The 14,177-nt window shown below is 49.6% G+C and overlaps 1 protein-coding gene across 4 annotated transcripts in view; it reads right to left on the bottom strand.

Moving 5' to 3' along the window:
- The window catches only part of CHD6 (chromodomain helicase DNA binding protein 6), a 174,744-nt gene that overhangs the window by 42,972 nt on the left and 117,595 nt on the right, over positions 1-14,177 (bottom strand). For all 4 annotated transcript variants that reach the window (XM_038750443.1, XM_038750444.1, XM_038750446.1 and 1 more), the window contains 6 exons: positions 12,596-12,760; positions 11,497-11,676; positions 9,180-9,290; positions 6,239-6,441; positions 2,946-3,145; positions 524-683 (listed from right to left, as the gene is read on the bottom strand). In XM_038750443.1, coding sequence (XP_038606371.1) covers positions 524-683; positions 2,946-3,145; positions 6,239-6,441; positions 9,180-9,290; positions 11,497-11,676; positions 12,596-12,760 — 1,019 coding nt within the window. The remainder of the gene's footprint in view (positions 1-523; positions 684-2,945; positions 3,146-6,238; positions 6,442-9,179; positions 9,291-11,496; positions 11,677-12,595; positions 12,761-14,177) is intronic.

Raw genomic sequence — 14,177 nt, 5'->3', positions numbered from 1 at the left:
AGGTGGATGCCGACTGAATTTGATGTCACCAACGCCTTACAATCCCCTCTCATGGTCACACCTGCAGTTTCCAGTACTCTACCAGCCTAAATTATGGGAGGGAGAGTCAAGCAGAGGCCTACTCATTCCGTTCCTAGCTTGGGCAGTGGCTAGCGGGTGGAAAGCGATGTGCTACAAGTCAAAACTCCCCTGTGCTGGGCAGTAGCAGCGGCACAGGAGAGAGTCGAGGGCAGAGACTCAGGTTTACTGCGCGGAAGGAGGAGGTGGTCAACTACTTCCATGTTTTTCCCAAGAAAACTCTATGGATCCACTACCGGAACAATTGCAGATGGGGAGTGGGGCATTGCTACAGGTCGGAGATGACTCGACAGCATAAGACAAGAAAACCCCTTACAGATCTGCTCTCGGGGGGGCTGGGGGTCAGGCGGGGGAATCACTGGGAAGAATAACCTGGCCCTCATCCGGCCCAGGCTGACCGGGTGGTGGTCGGGCGGCGCTGAGTGGGCAGGGCGAGGATACTCACTTGTTGCAGTGTTGTTTAAGGTGCTTTTTGTAGCTGTCGTCATGCAGCACAACTTCAGGGTTGCAGCTGGTCAGCCAGTCTGCGTTCTTGATCTCGGGGAGCAGCATCTGGTTCTTTGTCTTCTTTCCCTTCCTGCCTCTGGGCACCGGGGCCGACAATCCTGTGGCACAGGAAGGAAGCACGGGGCAGGTGGGGCATGAGGAGGAAGGTGGGGACAAATCCTGCCCCAAATTGCGCTTTGGATCCCAAGTCTCTACTCCTCACTCCAACCACGGTGATCCTAGTTGCCCAGCCTGGCCGATCAGAACTTGCTCAAAGCAGGATCAGAAGAAGGAATAAAAGAAGGGAGGTGGGGGCCCGGGACAATAACCCTAGAGAGCTCTCAAAAGTTCTTTTCTTGTGTGTGTGGTTTTTTTTCACGGCATTTGTTAAGCACTTACTATGTGCCAAGCTATGGACCGCCCAAAAAACAAACAAATGAATTACAGAGCAAATTAAACCAAAGTGGTCTTTGGAAGGCCGGATGACTCGACTTAGTTTAGCATATTTTGGACACATCATCAGGAGGATTAATTCTCTGGAGACGACACTAATGCTAGGAAAAGTCCAGGGAAAACGTGGAAGAGGCAGGCCGGCAGCTAGGTCGATAGAGACCATAACAAAGATAACGGAAGAAGCATTAGAAAGGTTGCGGATTATGGCAGAGGACGGGAATGTTCTGGAGAAAGTAGATCCATGGAGTAGCTATGAATTGGAAACGACTCAACGGCATTTAATAATAATAACGTGCCAAGCACTGTAATAATAACAATAATGGCATTTAGTAAGCGCTTACTATGTGCAAAACACTTTTCTAAGCGCTGATAATAACAATGGCATTTAGTAAGCGCTTACTATGTGCAAAGCACTGTTCTAAGCGCTGGGGAGGTTACAAGGTGATCAGGTTGTCCCATGGGGGGCTCACAGTCTTAATAGATGAGGTAACTGAGGCACAGAGAAGTGAAGTGACTTGCCCAAAGTCACACAGCTGCCAATTGGCAGAGGCGGGATTCAAACCCATGACCTATGACTCCAAAGCCCGGGCTCTTTCCACTGAGCCACGCTGCTTCTCACTAAGCAGTGGCACAGATACAAGCTAATCAGATTGGACACAGTCCCCGTCCCATGAGGGACTCACAGTCTTAATCCCCAATTTACAGCTAAGGACACTGAGGCACAGAAGTGACTTGCCCAAGGTCACACAGCAGAGGCTGGATTAGAACCCAGGTCCTCTGGCTCCCAGGCCTGAGCTGTTTCCACTAAGCCCCTCGGCTTCTCAGTTCTGACCAGGAAGCCACTCGTATCTGAAGAAAACACCTCTCTTCACACCTATATCACTGACTAAAATCACACCTCCTCCAAGAGGCCTTCCCTGATTAGGCTCTCATTTCTCCCATTCTCCCTCCTTTCTGCATTGCCTATGTACCTAAACGCTTAGTACAGTGCTCTGCACACAGTAAGCGCTCAACAGATACTACTGATTGATTATGCACCCGTTTCTCTCCCCACCCTTAGCCCCCCAACACTTATATTTCATAGTTCTGACTTTCCCATTTCCCCTATTGGAAATTTATCTCCTCACCTTTCTCCTCTTTAGACTATACGCTCTCCACTGGAAGCATCTTGTGGGCACGGAACACGTCTTTCAACTCGACTGCATTCTCTCCCAAACTCCTAATACAGTGCTCGGCCTCCAGTAAGCACTCAAAAAATAGCACTGACTGATTGATTACAGAGGGGGTCCAGAGGCAGGGAATGAGCAAACCTCCAGCAAGAGAGGCCGAGTGGACAGAGCACGGGCCTGGGAGACGGAAGGACCTGGGTCCCATTCCCGGCTCCACCACTTGGCTACTGTGTGACCTTGGGCAAGTCACTGCGCTTCTCTGGACCTCAGTTTCCTCATCGGTAAAATGGGGATTAAGACAGTGAGCCCCATGTGGGATATGGACTGTGTCCAACCTGATTAGCTTGCATCTATCCCAGCGCTTCGTTCGGTGCCTGGAACACCGTAAGCGCTTGTGCTATCATATCCTATTTAGGAGGAACTCTTGGAGAGGTGGTTAGGAGCCGCCTTTTAGGCAGAGTGGTGCCCAGCCTACATCTGCTCTACAGCAGAGAGACAGGAGGGAGGTCATGGGTTCTAATTCCGGCTCCACCACTTGTCTGCTGTGTGACTTTGGGCAAATCACTTCACTTCTCTGTTACCTCATCTGTAAAATGCCGATGGAGACTGTGAGCCCCACATGGGACAGAGACCGTGGCCAACCCAATTTGCTTGTATCCATCCCGACGCTCAGTACAGTGTCTGGCATGTAGCAAGGGCTTAGTAAATATCGTTATTATTATTATTATCTCCAGAAGCTTCTAGCCCAGCTGGTCTTACCTGAGTGGTTCTGGAGAGCCTGGTTCTGCCCATCCTTCGTGGGCGTGATCAGGTCCCATATAAAGCTCTTGATTTTCTCATCCCCCTTGTAGTGTTTGACGCAGTAGACCAGGAGAGCCCGGCAGATCATCTCCATGTCCTTCTCGTTAAGGTGCCACTTGAATCGGCCATGGGTCAGAATGTCCTTCCACCGTCCCCAGCTGAAGGATGGAAAACCGGGAATAAGCTCTTGGAATATCGATCCCTCGACTGTGCCCACTTGCTGTGGGCAGGGCATTGGACTAGGTGCTTGGGAGCATACGGCAGTGGAAAAAGACGTGACCCCCGGGCCTTTAAGGAGTTTACAATCTACCGGGGGATACAACGTACGAAAGAGTTTAAAGAGACGAGAGAGACGAGAAGGGAAAGATGGACAGGTGAGTGAATAAAGCACCAAAACAGTAGAGTTTCTAAACCGATGTGCACAAAAGCTTTGCGGGTGGCTGCTGGGACCCAAGTGCTGAGGTGGCAGTGTCCTCATCCGTATTTATTGGATGTCGCACCCTGAAATGGTACCCCCAGATCCACAGAGAAGGAAATCATCCACTATGACTAGAGTCCTTATAGGCCTCATGGAGAGCCCTGAGGGAAGCAGAGTGAAAGAACACGGGCCCGGAGGCCAGACGGCCTGGGTCCTCCTCCCGGCTCTGCCACTCGCTGGCTGTGTGACCTTCGGAAAGTCACTTCCTTCATCTGTAAAACGGGGATTCGATCCCCATTCTCTCTCCTAATTAGACTGTAGCCCTCTTGTGGGACAGAGCTGTCCAACCCGATTAACTTTCATCTACCCCAGCGCTTAGAACAGTGCTTGGCACAGAGTCAGTGCTTAACAGATACGATTACTGTTATCATTATGCTGGGAAAATCTCAGGGGGCTGTACATCAAGGCTATCAGAAGGGAGGGGGCAGTAAGGTAAAGTGCAACTCCAATCCTTGTGTTCATTAGGAATGGTCTCAGACAGTCTTCTCTCTCTCTACACTCACACCTGGCAACAACCCTCTCTCTAATATTGAGTTCCAAATGAGACCAGAATATCCCCGATCAAAAGCTGCGTTTCACCTTGGAGCTTCACAGAGCAGACTCATTCCCTATTACTGCAGACAGCTCCCAAATAATAAGCGTGGCTATCAATCTTTCACCTCCCAAGTACCCTCATCTGGTAAGTCTAGCCTCTCTCCTCTCTGCCTTAGAGCTCGTGCCGGCTCTTTCTTCTCTATTTCCCTCACTGAATCCCTTACGCGAGCTGGGCCATTGTGTGTTTGACCTACTGTAACCTTCTTGTGGGCTTCCAGCCTCCGAGGCTCACAAAACCACATTCTAAAACCTTGGCTACTCGATTAAAGTAGCCACGTAGTAAGAAAACAGCATAACCTATTGAAAAGAGTTGGGCCTTGTGGTCAAAAGACCTGATTTCTAATCCCAGCTCCGCCACTTGCTGCTGTGTGACTCTGGGCAAGTCATTTAACACTTTTGTGCCTGTTTCCTCATCTGTAAAATGCGGATTCGATACCTGTTCTCCGATTGTACGACAGGGGTTGTGTCCGACCTGATTACCGTATATCTGCCCCAGTAGCCTGGAATAGTGCTTTGACACGTAGTAAATGCTTAGCAAACACTATTATTATTATTATGATGATGATGATCAATAATAAATGCAACCTTGCCCCATATTACTCAAAGTCAGCGCCCACCAAAAGGATGGGCTGGACAGTATGGAGGGGTGAATTACCTCAGCAATTCACTTCCAAATCCCCTCCGAGTGTCTAAAAGCCTGCTGGGAAAGGATACCTACCTGCTGAGCCGGGCTGAAATAATGATAACTGTAGTATTTGTTAAGCGCTTATTATGTACGAGGCACTGTACTAAGCGCTGAGGCGGATACAAATCTGGTTGGACACAGTCCGTCCCATGTGGGGCTCACAGTCTCAATTTTACAGATGAGGTAACTGAGGCCCAGAGAAGAAGTGAAGTGACTTCTCCAAGGTCACACGGCAGATGAGTGGCAGAGCTGGGAATAGAACCCATGACCTGTTGCCTCCCGGCCCCCGCTGCTTCAAGCACTATAATAATAATAATGATGGCATCTGTTAAGCGCTTACTATGTGCAAAGCACTGTTCTAAGCGCTGGGGAGAATACAAGCTGATCAGGTTGTCCCACGTGCGGCTCACAGTCTTAATCCCCATTTTACAGATGAGGTAACAAGCCCAGAGAAGTTCAGTGACTTACCCAAAGTCACACAGCTGACAAGCGGCCGAGCTGGGATTTGAATCCATGACCTCTGACTCTCAAGCCCAGGCTCTTGCCACTGAACCACGCAGCTTCTCTAATAATAATGGCATTTGTTAAGTGCTTACTATGTGCAAAGCCTGTTCCTAGCACTGGGGAGGATACAAGGTGATCAGGTTGTCCCACGTGGGGCTCACAGTCTTAGTCCCCATTTTACAGATGAGGGAACTGAGGCCCAGAGAAGTGAAGTGACTTGCCCAAAGTCACTCAGCTGACAAGCAGCAGAGCCAGGATTAGAACCCACGACATCCGACTCCCAAGCTTGGGCTCTTGCCATTGAGCCACGCTGCTAGTTCCAAGCACTATGCCACACTGCTTCAAGTATCCGCCCCCGGTTGATGGCCTACTTATTCGTAAACTCTTTGGGAGAAGGCCCCACTGCTCACATCTCCTTGAGAAAATGGTTTGTTGAGAGAGCACTGCCATTTGATGGAAATGCTATTTATAAACCCAGGCCAGATCTTTAACCACAAAGCACTCCTCGGCCAAACTCAAAAGGCCAAGGCAATGAGTGCGTGAGGGCGGAATCCAGCTGAATAACGCGGAGCCTCCGGAGAGCCTGGAATGGAGGCCAATCACCGCTCTGACCGACAGCCAGGGACTCCCTACTTCCCCGTCGGTCACAGGGCCGCCTGCTGGGACCCAATGCTTCCGGAGAGAAAGCAGGGATTCGACTAAATACGATTGATCGATTGACTGATTGACTTAGTATTCAGGCTCATTCCCTAACACGGGAAGGACCCGCACGAAAACAAGCGGGGAGAAACGAAATATCACGGTGAGATCATTTCCCGAGCCTCACTGGAAATTCTGCCCCGTTTCAGTGGATCCCTGCCCAAAGAGAAGGCCTCGAGCTGACCAGAGGTTCAAGCCTCCAGCTGGAAACGGGCTTGGGTCGCCCCCTGAAAGACTTGGGACCCCGAGAGCCGGGAGCCACTGAAGCAGCGGGGCTCGCCCCATACCCACCCGAAGATGAGCAGGTTCTTCTCCACCCGGAAGCATTCGGCGCGGAGGTAGCGTCTGGTTTTCTCATTCAAGCGCCGTGACCTGGTGGGCTTCTCGTCGGAATCACTGTCCAGCTCCGAAAACTCCATCAGCTCGTCCTCCTCGAAGGAATTGTAGTGTTTTGTCTGCTTCCTCACGCGGGGCCCATCAAGCACTAGGCTCTCCTATGGAGATGGAGCAAAAGCGCTGTAGTACTGGAAGACTTCTACAGAAACACACACACAAGCACACGCAAGCCCACACATGCACACGTGTGTCACGAGGCTGCGTCCTGGCTAGAAGTCCCGAGCCTCCCTCGGGAGGATCGATTTTGGCGGACGGAAGAACTCTCTCTCACACCTGCCGCCCCTCCTGACGACAGGAAAATCGGAGCGGATCCCCGGAGTTTTTAATGAAATCAATGTGTTCCCCAGCCCCCGCTGCTGCCTGCGGCCAGCTGCTGCTCCTGCAGATATCCTAGCAGGGCTTTGGGAGGACGAGGTCTCCTCAGTGCCCAGAGGAGCAGTTCCCTCTTGCCAAGACAAAACCAGAGTGATGAGCTCCAGCTGCTCAGCTCAGCACGCGGAGAGACGGGTGAGCCCCGGAGACGGGGCTTTGATGAAGGATTCCATCTGTTCGGCAACTTTCTTTGGGCAGGTGAGCCTTTCTTCCCGTTTCAAACTCTGCTTCCCAATGATTTGGGCCCCCTGTTTCTAACCCAACTCCAAAAAAACCACTTTTTCCCCAATGGTATTTGAGACCTTACTCTGTGCTGGACACTACTAAGCACTGGTGTAGATAGAAGCTAATCAAGTTGGACACAGTCCATGGGAAGCAGCGTGGCTTAGTGGAAAGAGCCCGGGCTTTGGAGTCAGAGGTCGTGGGTTCAAAGCCCAGCTCTGCCACTTAGCTGTGTGACTTTGGGCAAGTCACTACGCGTCTCTGGGCCTCAGTTCCCTCATCTGTAAAATGGGGATTTAAGACTGTGAGCCCCACGTGGGACAACCTGATCACCTTGTATCCTCCACAGCGGCTTAGAACAGTGTTTTGCACATAGTAAGCGCTTAACAAAGACCATCATTATTATTATTATTATGGGGTTCACATGATTAACCTGATTAACTTGTAGCTACCTCAGTGCCTAAAACAGTGCTTGGCACATAGTAAGTACTTAACAAGCACTATTATTAATCCCCATTTTACTGATGAGGTTACTGAGGCACCGAGAAGCTAAGTAACTTGCCCCAGGTCACACAGCAGACAAGTGGCAGAGCCAGGATTAGAACCCAGGACCTTCTGACTCCCAAGCCGGGCTCTATCCACTAGGCCATGCTGCCTCCCGATTTGTTAAGCACTTACTATGTGCCGAGCGCTGTTCTAAGCACTGGGATAGATACAAGATAATCAGGCTGTACAGAGGCCCTGCCCCATACGGGGCTCCAGTCTAGATAGTGGGGAGTAGGATTTAAGAGAAGAATCACTTTGGGGGCTTTTGGGGAGTGGCCACTATTCCCAAGCCTTCAGATACGACCTATATAATGGGGGCCACTTTTGGTTCCTGCGCTTCCAATTCCATCTGGCTTTCAGGTCTGCCTCCCCCTCCATCTACAGGGCATCTCCTCAGGAATGCCTACCTCCTCAGATAACTGCCAACTGAACTGCCAACTGAACATCTCCCGTCCCTCCTGCCAGGCTGGGGTGGGCGAGAAACGATGCCCCATTTCTAATGGCCTGTATGCTCCGGAACGAGCTTTTTGGTGAGATGGAGGAAACGAAGCTCATTAGCCGATTAACTGATCTGCTGTGCGACCTTGGGCAAGTCACTTAGCTTCTCTGTGCCTGTTACCTCATCTGCTAATGGGTTTGTTTTTCCGACGACATTTATTAAGCGCTTACTATGTGCAAAGCACTGTTCTAAGCGCTGGGGAGGTTACAAGGTGGTCAGGTTGTCCCACTGGGGGCTCACATTTAATCCCCATTTTCCAGATGAGGTAACTGAGGCACAGAGAAGTGAAGTGACTTGCCCAAAGTCACACAGCTGACAAGTGGCGGAGCTGGGATTTGAACCCATAATAATAGTAATAATAATAATAATAATAATAATATTGGCATTTGTTAAGCGCTTACTATGTGCAAAGCACTGTTCTAAGCGCTGGAGGGATACAAAGTGATCAGGTTGTCCCATGTGGGGCCCACAGTCTTAAGCCCCATTTTACAGATGAGGTAACTGAGGCTTAGAGAAGTGAAGTGACTTGCCCAAGGTCACACAGCAGACATGTGACGGAGCTGGGATTTGAACCCATGACCTCTGACTCCAAAGCCCGGGCTCTTTCCACTGAGCCACACTGCACGGTTAAGACCGTGAGCCCCATATGGGACATGGACTATGTCCAACCTGATTAGCTTGTCTTTATCCCAGAGCTTAGAACATGCACTAAGTGCTTAACAAATAGAGAAGCAGATCTTAGGGGTTCGAGCCCGGACGTTAGAAGAAAACCCCCCAAAAAGAACTGATTCTGTCCAAGAATGGGGAGCAGCAATGCCTGGTGGACCAAGTACAGGCCTGGGAGCTAAAGGACCTGAGTTCTAATGCCGGCTCTACCCCTTCCCTTGTGTGTGACATTGGGCCTCACCTCTCTGGACCTCAGTTCCATCACCTGCAAAATGGGGATTCAATACCTGTTCTCCCTCCTACTTACTCTGTGAGCCCCATGGGCACCTCATTTTTCCGTATCTAGTACAGTGCTTGGCAATACTAAATGCTTAACACACATCACGATTGTTATTAATTGTTATTGTTACTATTGAAAAGTGCCACTGCTGCGGCTCTTTTGGCAACTTCCCCGCTTTTCCCCGGGTGACTTGAAGTGTGCGTTCTTATCGGCCTGGCTGTGACGACCAGCCCAAGGTAATCCAAGTGTACCTTTTCGTTCTTCGCGTCCGTGTCCAATTCGGCAATCTTGGCCCATTTCTGCCAGAAGTTGGGATCATCTAAGGAAATATCTGTTCTGTTTCCAGATGCCACAAAGCTGGCCTGGGAGGGGAAACAACGATCCGTAAACAGACTGCCACCTAACACGGCACAAGCTGATCAAATGCCCACATTTATTTCTGAAGGAGCCAAAATCCCAGTACACTGCGGGCTGGCATTTTAAAGAACAGCTGTCCAACCCACCGTCGCAATGTGTGCTTCAGGACGAACCGAGCTAATGGCTTTTTCCAAGGCAGGCACATTGCCACACACGTGATCGCCCACTGCTAATTTACATTCCAGATATACAATGACGACCCATCCAGGATCCACACGAGGGGCCAAGGCGAAGTAACGTGATGGCAAATTCGCTAGCGCGAGTTTGTTACTCAAGGGCTGACTCTTGAGACTGCACCACTCCAATTTTCACCCCGACTGAAACGCATCCTCGTCTTTCTTCCAACCAATCAAGGTACAGCGTATGCTGTGCGCAAAACGAGATGTGGGGTCTCGAAAAACCGACAACGGGTGGGTGGTTTGAATCTTGTCTGGATAAAAGAACTGTTTCTGCTGGGAGGTATCCGGCATAGGGATGGTGTATAAAGAGACCAGATCCTGGGTCAGAAGGATCACGCGGGCTGCATTTGTTAATCTACTGGGAAGATCTAGCGGCAGGAGTGAAATGGCTTGTTGGTCTCTTTTCCGAGATCCAGGGAATTTTGAAATGCTCCCCCCTGGATTTCAGAGCCACTGAATTCCTCCCCGCTACCCTCTCCTCAGTTAACATCCTTGTCCTGTCGGCTGTAATCATCCGGTGAAAAGAGCTGGGAGTCAGAGACCTAGGTTCTAATCCCATTTCTGCTACAGGCCTGCAGTGTGACCTCAAGAAAGTCACTTAATCTCTCTGGGTCGCAGTTTCCTCATCTGTCAAACAGTGACGTTTACACCTGCCTGGCCCTACCATAAAAGTATAATCACTGATGTGAAGGAGGAGAGAAAGTGGTGCCTCTGGGGCTTTCTGGAGAATCCTGCTCCCAGGAAATGAAAGAGACACTTCTGCTCTCAACTAGAATTGGCTCAGTGGCTAGAGATGGGCCTGAGAGTCAGAAGGTCATGGGTTCTAATCCCGGCTAAATCCCTCGACTGCGTGTGACCTTAGGCAAGTCCTTTCACTTCTCTGGGCCTCAGTTCCCTCATCTGTAAAATGAGAATTAAGACTGTGAGCCCTATGTAGGACAAGGACTGTGTACAACCCAATTACCTTGTATCTATCCCCAGCGCTTAGGACAGTGCTTGGCACATAGTAAGCACTTAACAAATACCATAATTATTATTCATTGAGTACTTACTATGTGCAGAGCACTGTACTAAGCGCCTGGGAGAGTACTATACAACAGAGTCGGTAGACACATTCCCTGTCCACAATGAGCTTACAGTCTAGAGGGACTGTAGAAATTTCTCTCTTTATTCTATTCTGTTCTCTCTTATTAACCTAGATATCCTTTAGAAGATGGTTCAGGGGACTCAATTACCAACTATAAGCAGGGATCATGTCTTCTAACCCTATTATTCACTCCCAAGTAGAGTACAGAGCTCTGCACACAGCAGGCATTCAAATACTACTGACTGATTAAATGAATCACTCCACGCAACCTTGATAATAATAATAATAATAGTAATAACGGCATTTGTTAAGCACTTACTATGCACCAGGGACTGTACTAAGCACTGGGGTGGATACAAGCCAATTGAGTCGGACACAGTCCCTGTCCCATGTGGGGCTCACAGATTCAATCCCCATTTTACAGATGAGGTAACTGAAGCACAGAGAAGTGACTTGCCCGAGGTCACAGAACAGACAGGTGGAGGAGCTGGGATCTGAACCCACAAACTTCTGATTCCAAGGCCCTTGGTCTATCCCTTACACTGTGATGCTTCTCCAAGGAGTCTGATCATTAAAAAAAACACAAAAAAACAGTTGTCTTTGTGTGCCTCTGGGCAGGGGACATGTCTGTTCTATTGTTATAGCGTACTGGCCCAAGCACTTGGTACAGTGCTCTGCACACGGTTAGCGCTCAATAAATACGATAGATTGCTTGTCCCTTTTAGGAAGCCTGTTCCTGAAACAAGCTGACATCAGACAGACAATAAATTGCCTTTCTCCAGCACAGACACTTGATGTACTTTACAAGTCACAAAACAGACACCCAGTTCAGGCAATCTCTCCTCCCCTTCTCCCAGCTCGGCTCTTGAGCGGGAAGTCCTGTACCTTGGCGAACGTGGAGCCTTTTCCTTCCGACTGGATGGTGATGGTCTGTGTCCTTCGCTGCAGGATCTGATCGATATCTTCCTCACAGAACTTGGAGCCTTCGTCTTCCTCGTCCATCAAGGCTCCGTACGCTCCCTTCCGAAGCAAATCCTCCACCTCCATCTTGGAGAGCTGCTGCACCTGCCCGGGGCGATAAAGACCATTTGGGAAACTGAAAAAAAAGGTTCTTGGGGGAAAAACCGCAAACTAATTCTCACTGTGAGAAAAACCACCTCTTCTACGCAGAATTTGTGAAATACTAAATTCCAGCCCACGGCAAGGAGCGTCAAGACTTTAAAGACCTCTGGACATCATTAACGATCGCTGTAAAACCTCACCAATCTTCCCTCCCAACCCGCCCCCCCCCAACAAAAATGGTTTGCCACGGGTGCAATTTAAAATTTGAATGTTGTAGTTTGACTATTTATTTAAAACATATCGTTCTGATTAAAATCAGTAATCACTGACCAATAATAACAGTTATTAAGTGCTTATAGTGTGCAGAGTGCTTAATCCTTGGCCCACAGGGGCTGACCCAAAAAAGCACCACTGATATCACAAGTAACACAAATTCTTAGGTAAAAATGACAACTCTTTCTCTCTTCGTGTGTACGTGTGAATAACTGAGTCGGCTGCACCTACAAGGGAGCAGTTTTCCTTGGTTCCAGTTATAACAAAACAGAACGCTGTATTTCTCGATAACTTAACTGACAACTTTTGTCTCTTCCTAGCCTCTTTGTGTTTCTTTTTTTCTCCCCACGTCCGCCTTTCGGAAGACTGTATCATCTCCCCTAAGGTATCTGAGCTCCACACTCACGATTTTGCAAGGCCAATGCAGCATGGGATTTGATTCCACTCCCTAGCCCGTTACTGCCCACTCGGTTCTACAGGGCCTGAATTTACTCATCCTTTAAGGGGAGCTTTGTGAAATTCCTGGACAGTTTCTGAAAATTGCTCTCAAAGGCGGAGGAGAATATAGGCAAGGAAGCATATGGATGTGGGGTACTGAAAACGTAGCGTGGAATAGCGCCAACGAGGCATCGCTTCCCAGCCCACTTACCCCGTTGGTACTGCCCTTCCGGTTAATGTCCTGCAGCACGGCTTTATCCAGACCCAGCTTCAAGCTGGCTTTGTCGAACATCTCCCGCTCGTAGGAGTTTCTGGTTATCAGCCGGTAAACTTTCACGGCCTTACTCTGGCCTATTCGGTGACAGCGTGCTTGAGCCTGGGTGAGTTAAGAGGAAAGGCGGCAACATGATGCTCATTCACAGTTACGAGGTGATTGGGTTGGGGGTGGTTAACAAAATCGACCTGAACTAGGACTAGACGGCACAAGAAGAATCTCCAGCCGTCCTGAAAGTGACAGGGGGAAAAGGATCGGCCTTGTACCTCAAACCTATATTATAAATCTGGTGAAAAGTCCTTCGTGGGCAGGGAAAGTCTGTTATACTATACTCCTCCAAGTGCACGGTACAGTACTCTGCACACACTAAGTGCTCAATTAAATGGGACTGACTGATAAAATCGGTGTCTCTAGTTTGGAAAAGAAAATAAATAAAGACTAGAAGAGTAACAGGGGAAGAAATCCCAAAGTGAAGTGTAGAGCCAAGCTGGGGGGCTGGACTTCTTCCACCCCAGTAAATCAAGAATTTCTTCTAATGTCAGGCCTCTGGGTATCAGTAACACCCGGCAAGGCACAAGTCGGGGGAGGAGTTGGGTCACCATGGGCAACTCGGGCCCACCTCTCCGGAACAGAACAACAGGTGCATCTTAGCCCTTGTGCCACTTGGTAAATGCCCACCCTCCCCTCTACAGAACAACAGGTGCATCTTAGCCCTTGTGCCACTTGGTAAATGCCCACCCTCCCCTCTAAACTGTAAGCTCGTTATGGGCAGGAAACGTGTTTACTAATTCTGTTTTAATGTACTCTCCCAACCATTTACTATAGTGTTCTGCGCATAATCACTGATTGACATATTCCCTTGGGGAATGTCCAAGGCTGCTGGGGACCCAGAGCAGTGGTATTAGAGGAAGGTCTAAGGCATGAGTCAGGCCCGAGAGGCTGGACACACTTGCCCAGCCCCGCCCAGGGAAGTTACCTCATTCTTCTCTTCATCGGGAAAGATCTCCCTCTTGAATTGTCTGTCCTATCTCATCCCATTCTGCCCCTCATTGTTAATGGAGGCTGGCTGCAAGTTACAGCCCCTATAGGGCTGTGGGGTAGGGGTGTGACTCTCTGCCAACCCCATTCTCACAGCAGAGGCTGGAGGTGCTTCAGGCCTTGCCCTGCCCAGCCTTAGTGGGTCTTATGGGCTCCACTGGGATCCAGATTCAATCATGACATGGGTTCCCCAACAAGCCTCCAATTTCCTTGTTTGCCCCCTCAACTATATGGACCTGCAGGTCTACCTCCGAGAGAGAGAGAGAGAGAGAGAGAGTGTGTGTGTGTTTGTGTGTGGGCATGTATTGTTATATACATGTCTGGTGTCCACCTCTGATTCTGCCTGTATCAGTGCCTCTCTCATTTACTCCACAGCCCCGCCCCAAGTTCACCCCTGTGCTTGAAATCCAACATTGGACTCCTTGCTTCTGATATTAAGTGATAATTTAGCAACCGCCGAAGAGCATCTGCGGCTAACGCT

Source organism: Tachyglossus aculeatus, chromosome 8 (assembly GCF_015852505.1).
Source record: "Tachyglossus aculeatus isolate mTacAcu1 chromosome 8, mTacAcu1.pri, whole genome shotgun sequence".
Lineage (NCBI taxonomy): Eukaryota > Metazoa > Chordata > Mammalia > Monotremata > Tachyglossidae > Tachyglossus > Tachyglossus aculeatus.
The sequence above is the reverse complement of the archived record's forward strand: the minus strand, read 5'-3'. Positions and strand labels throughout refer to the sequence as shown.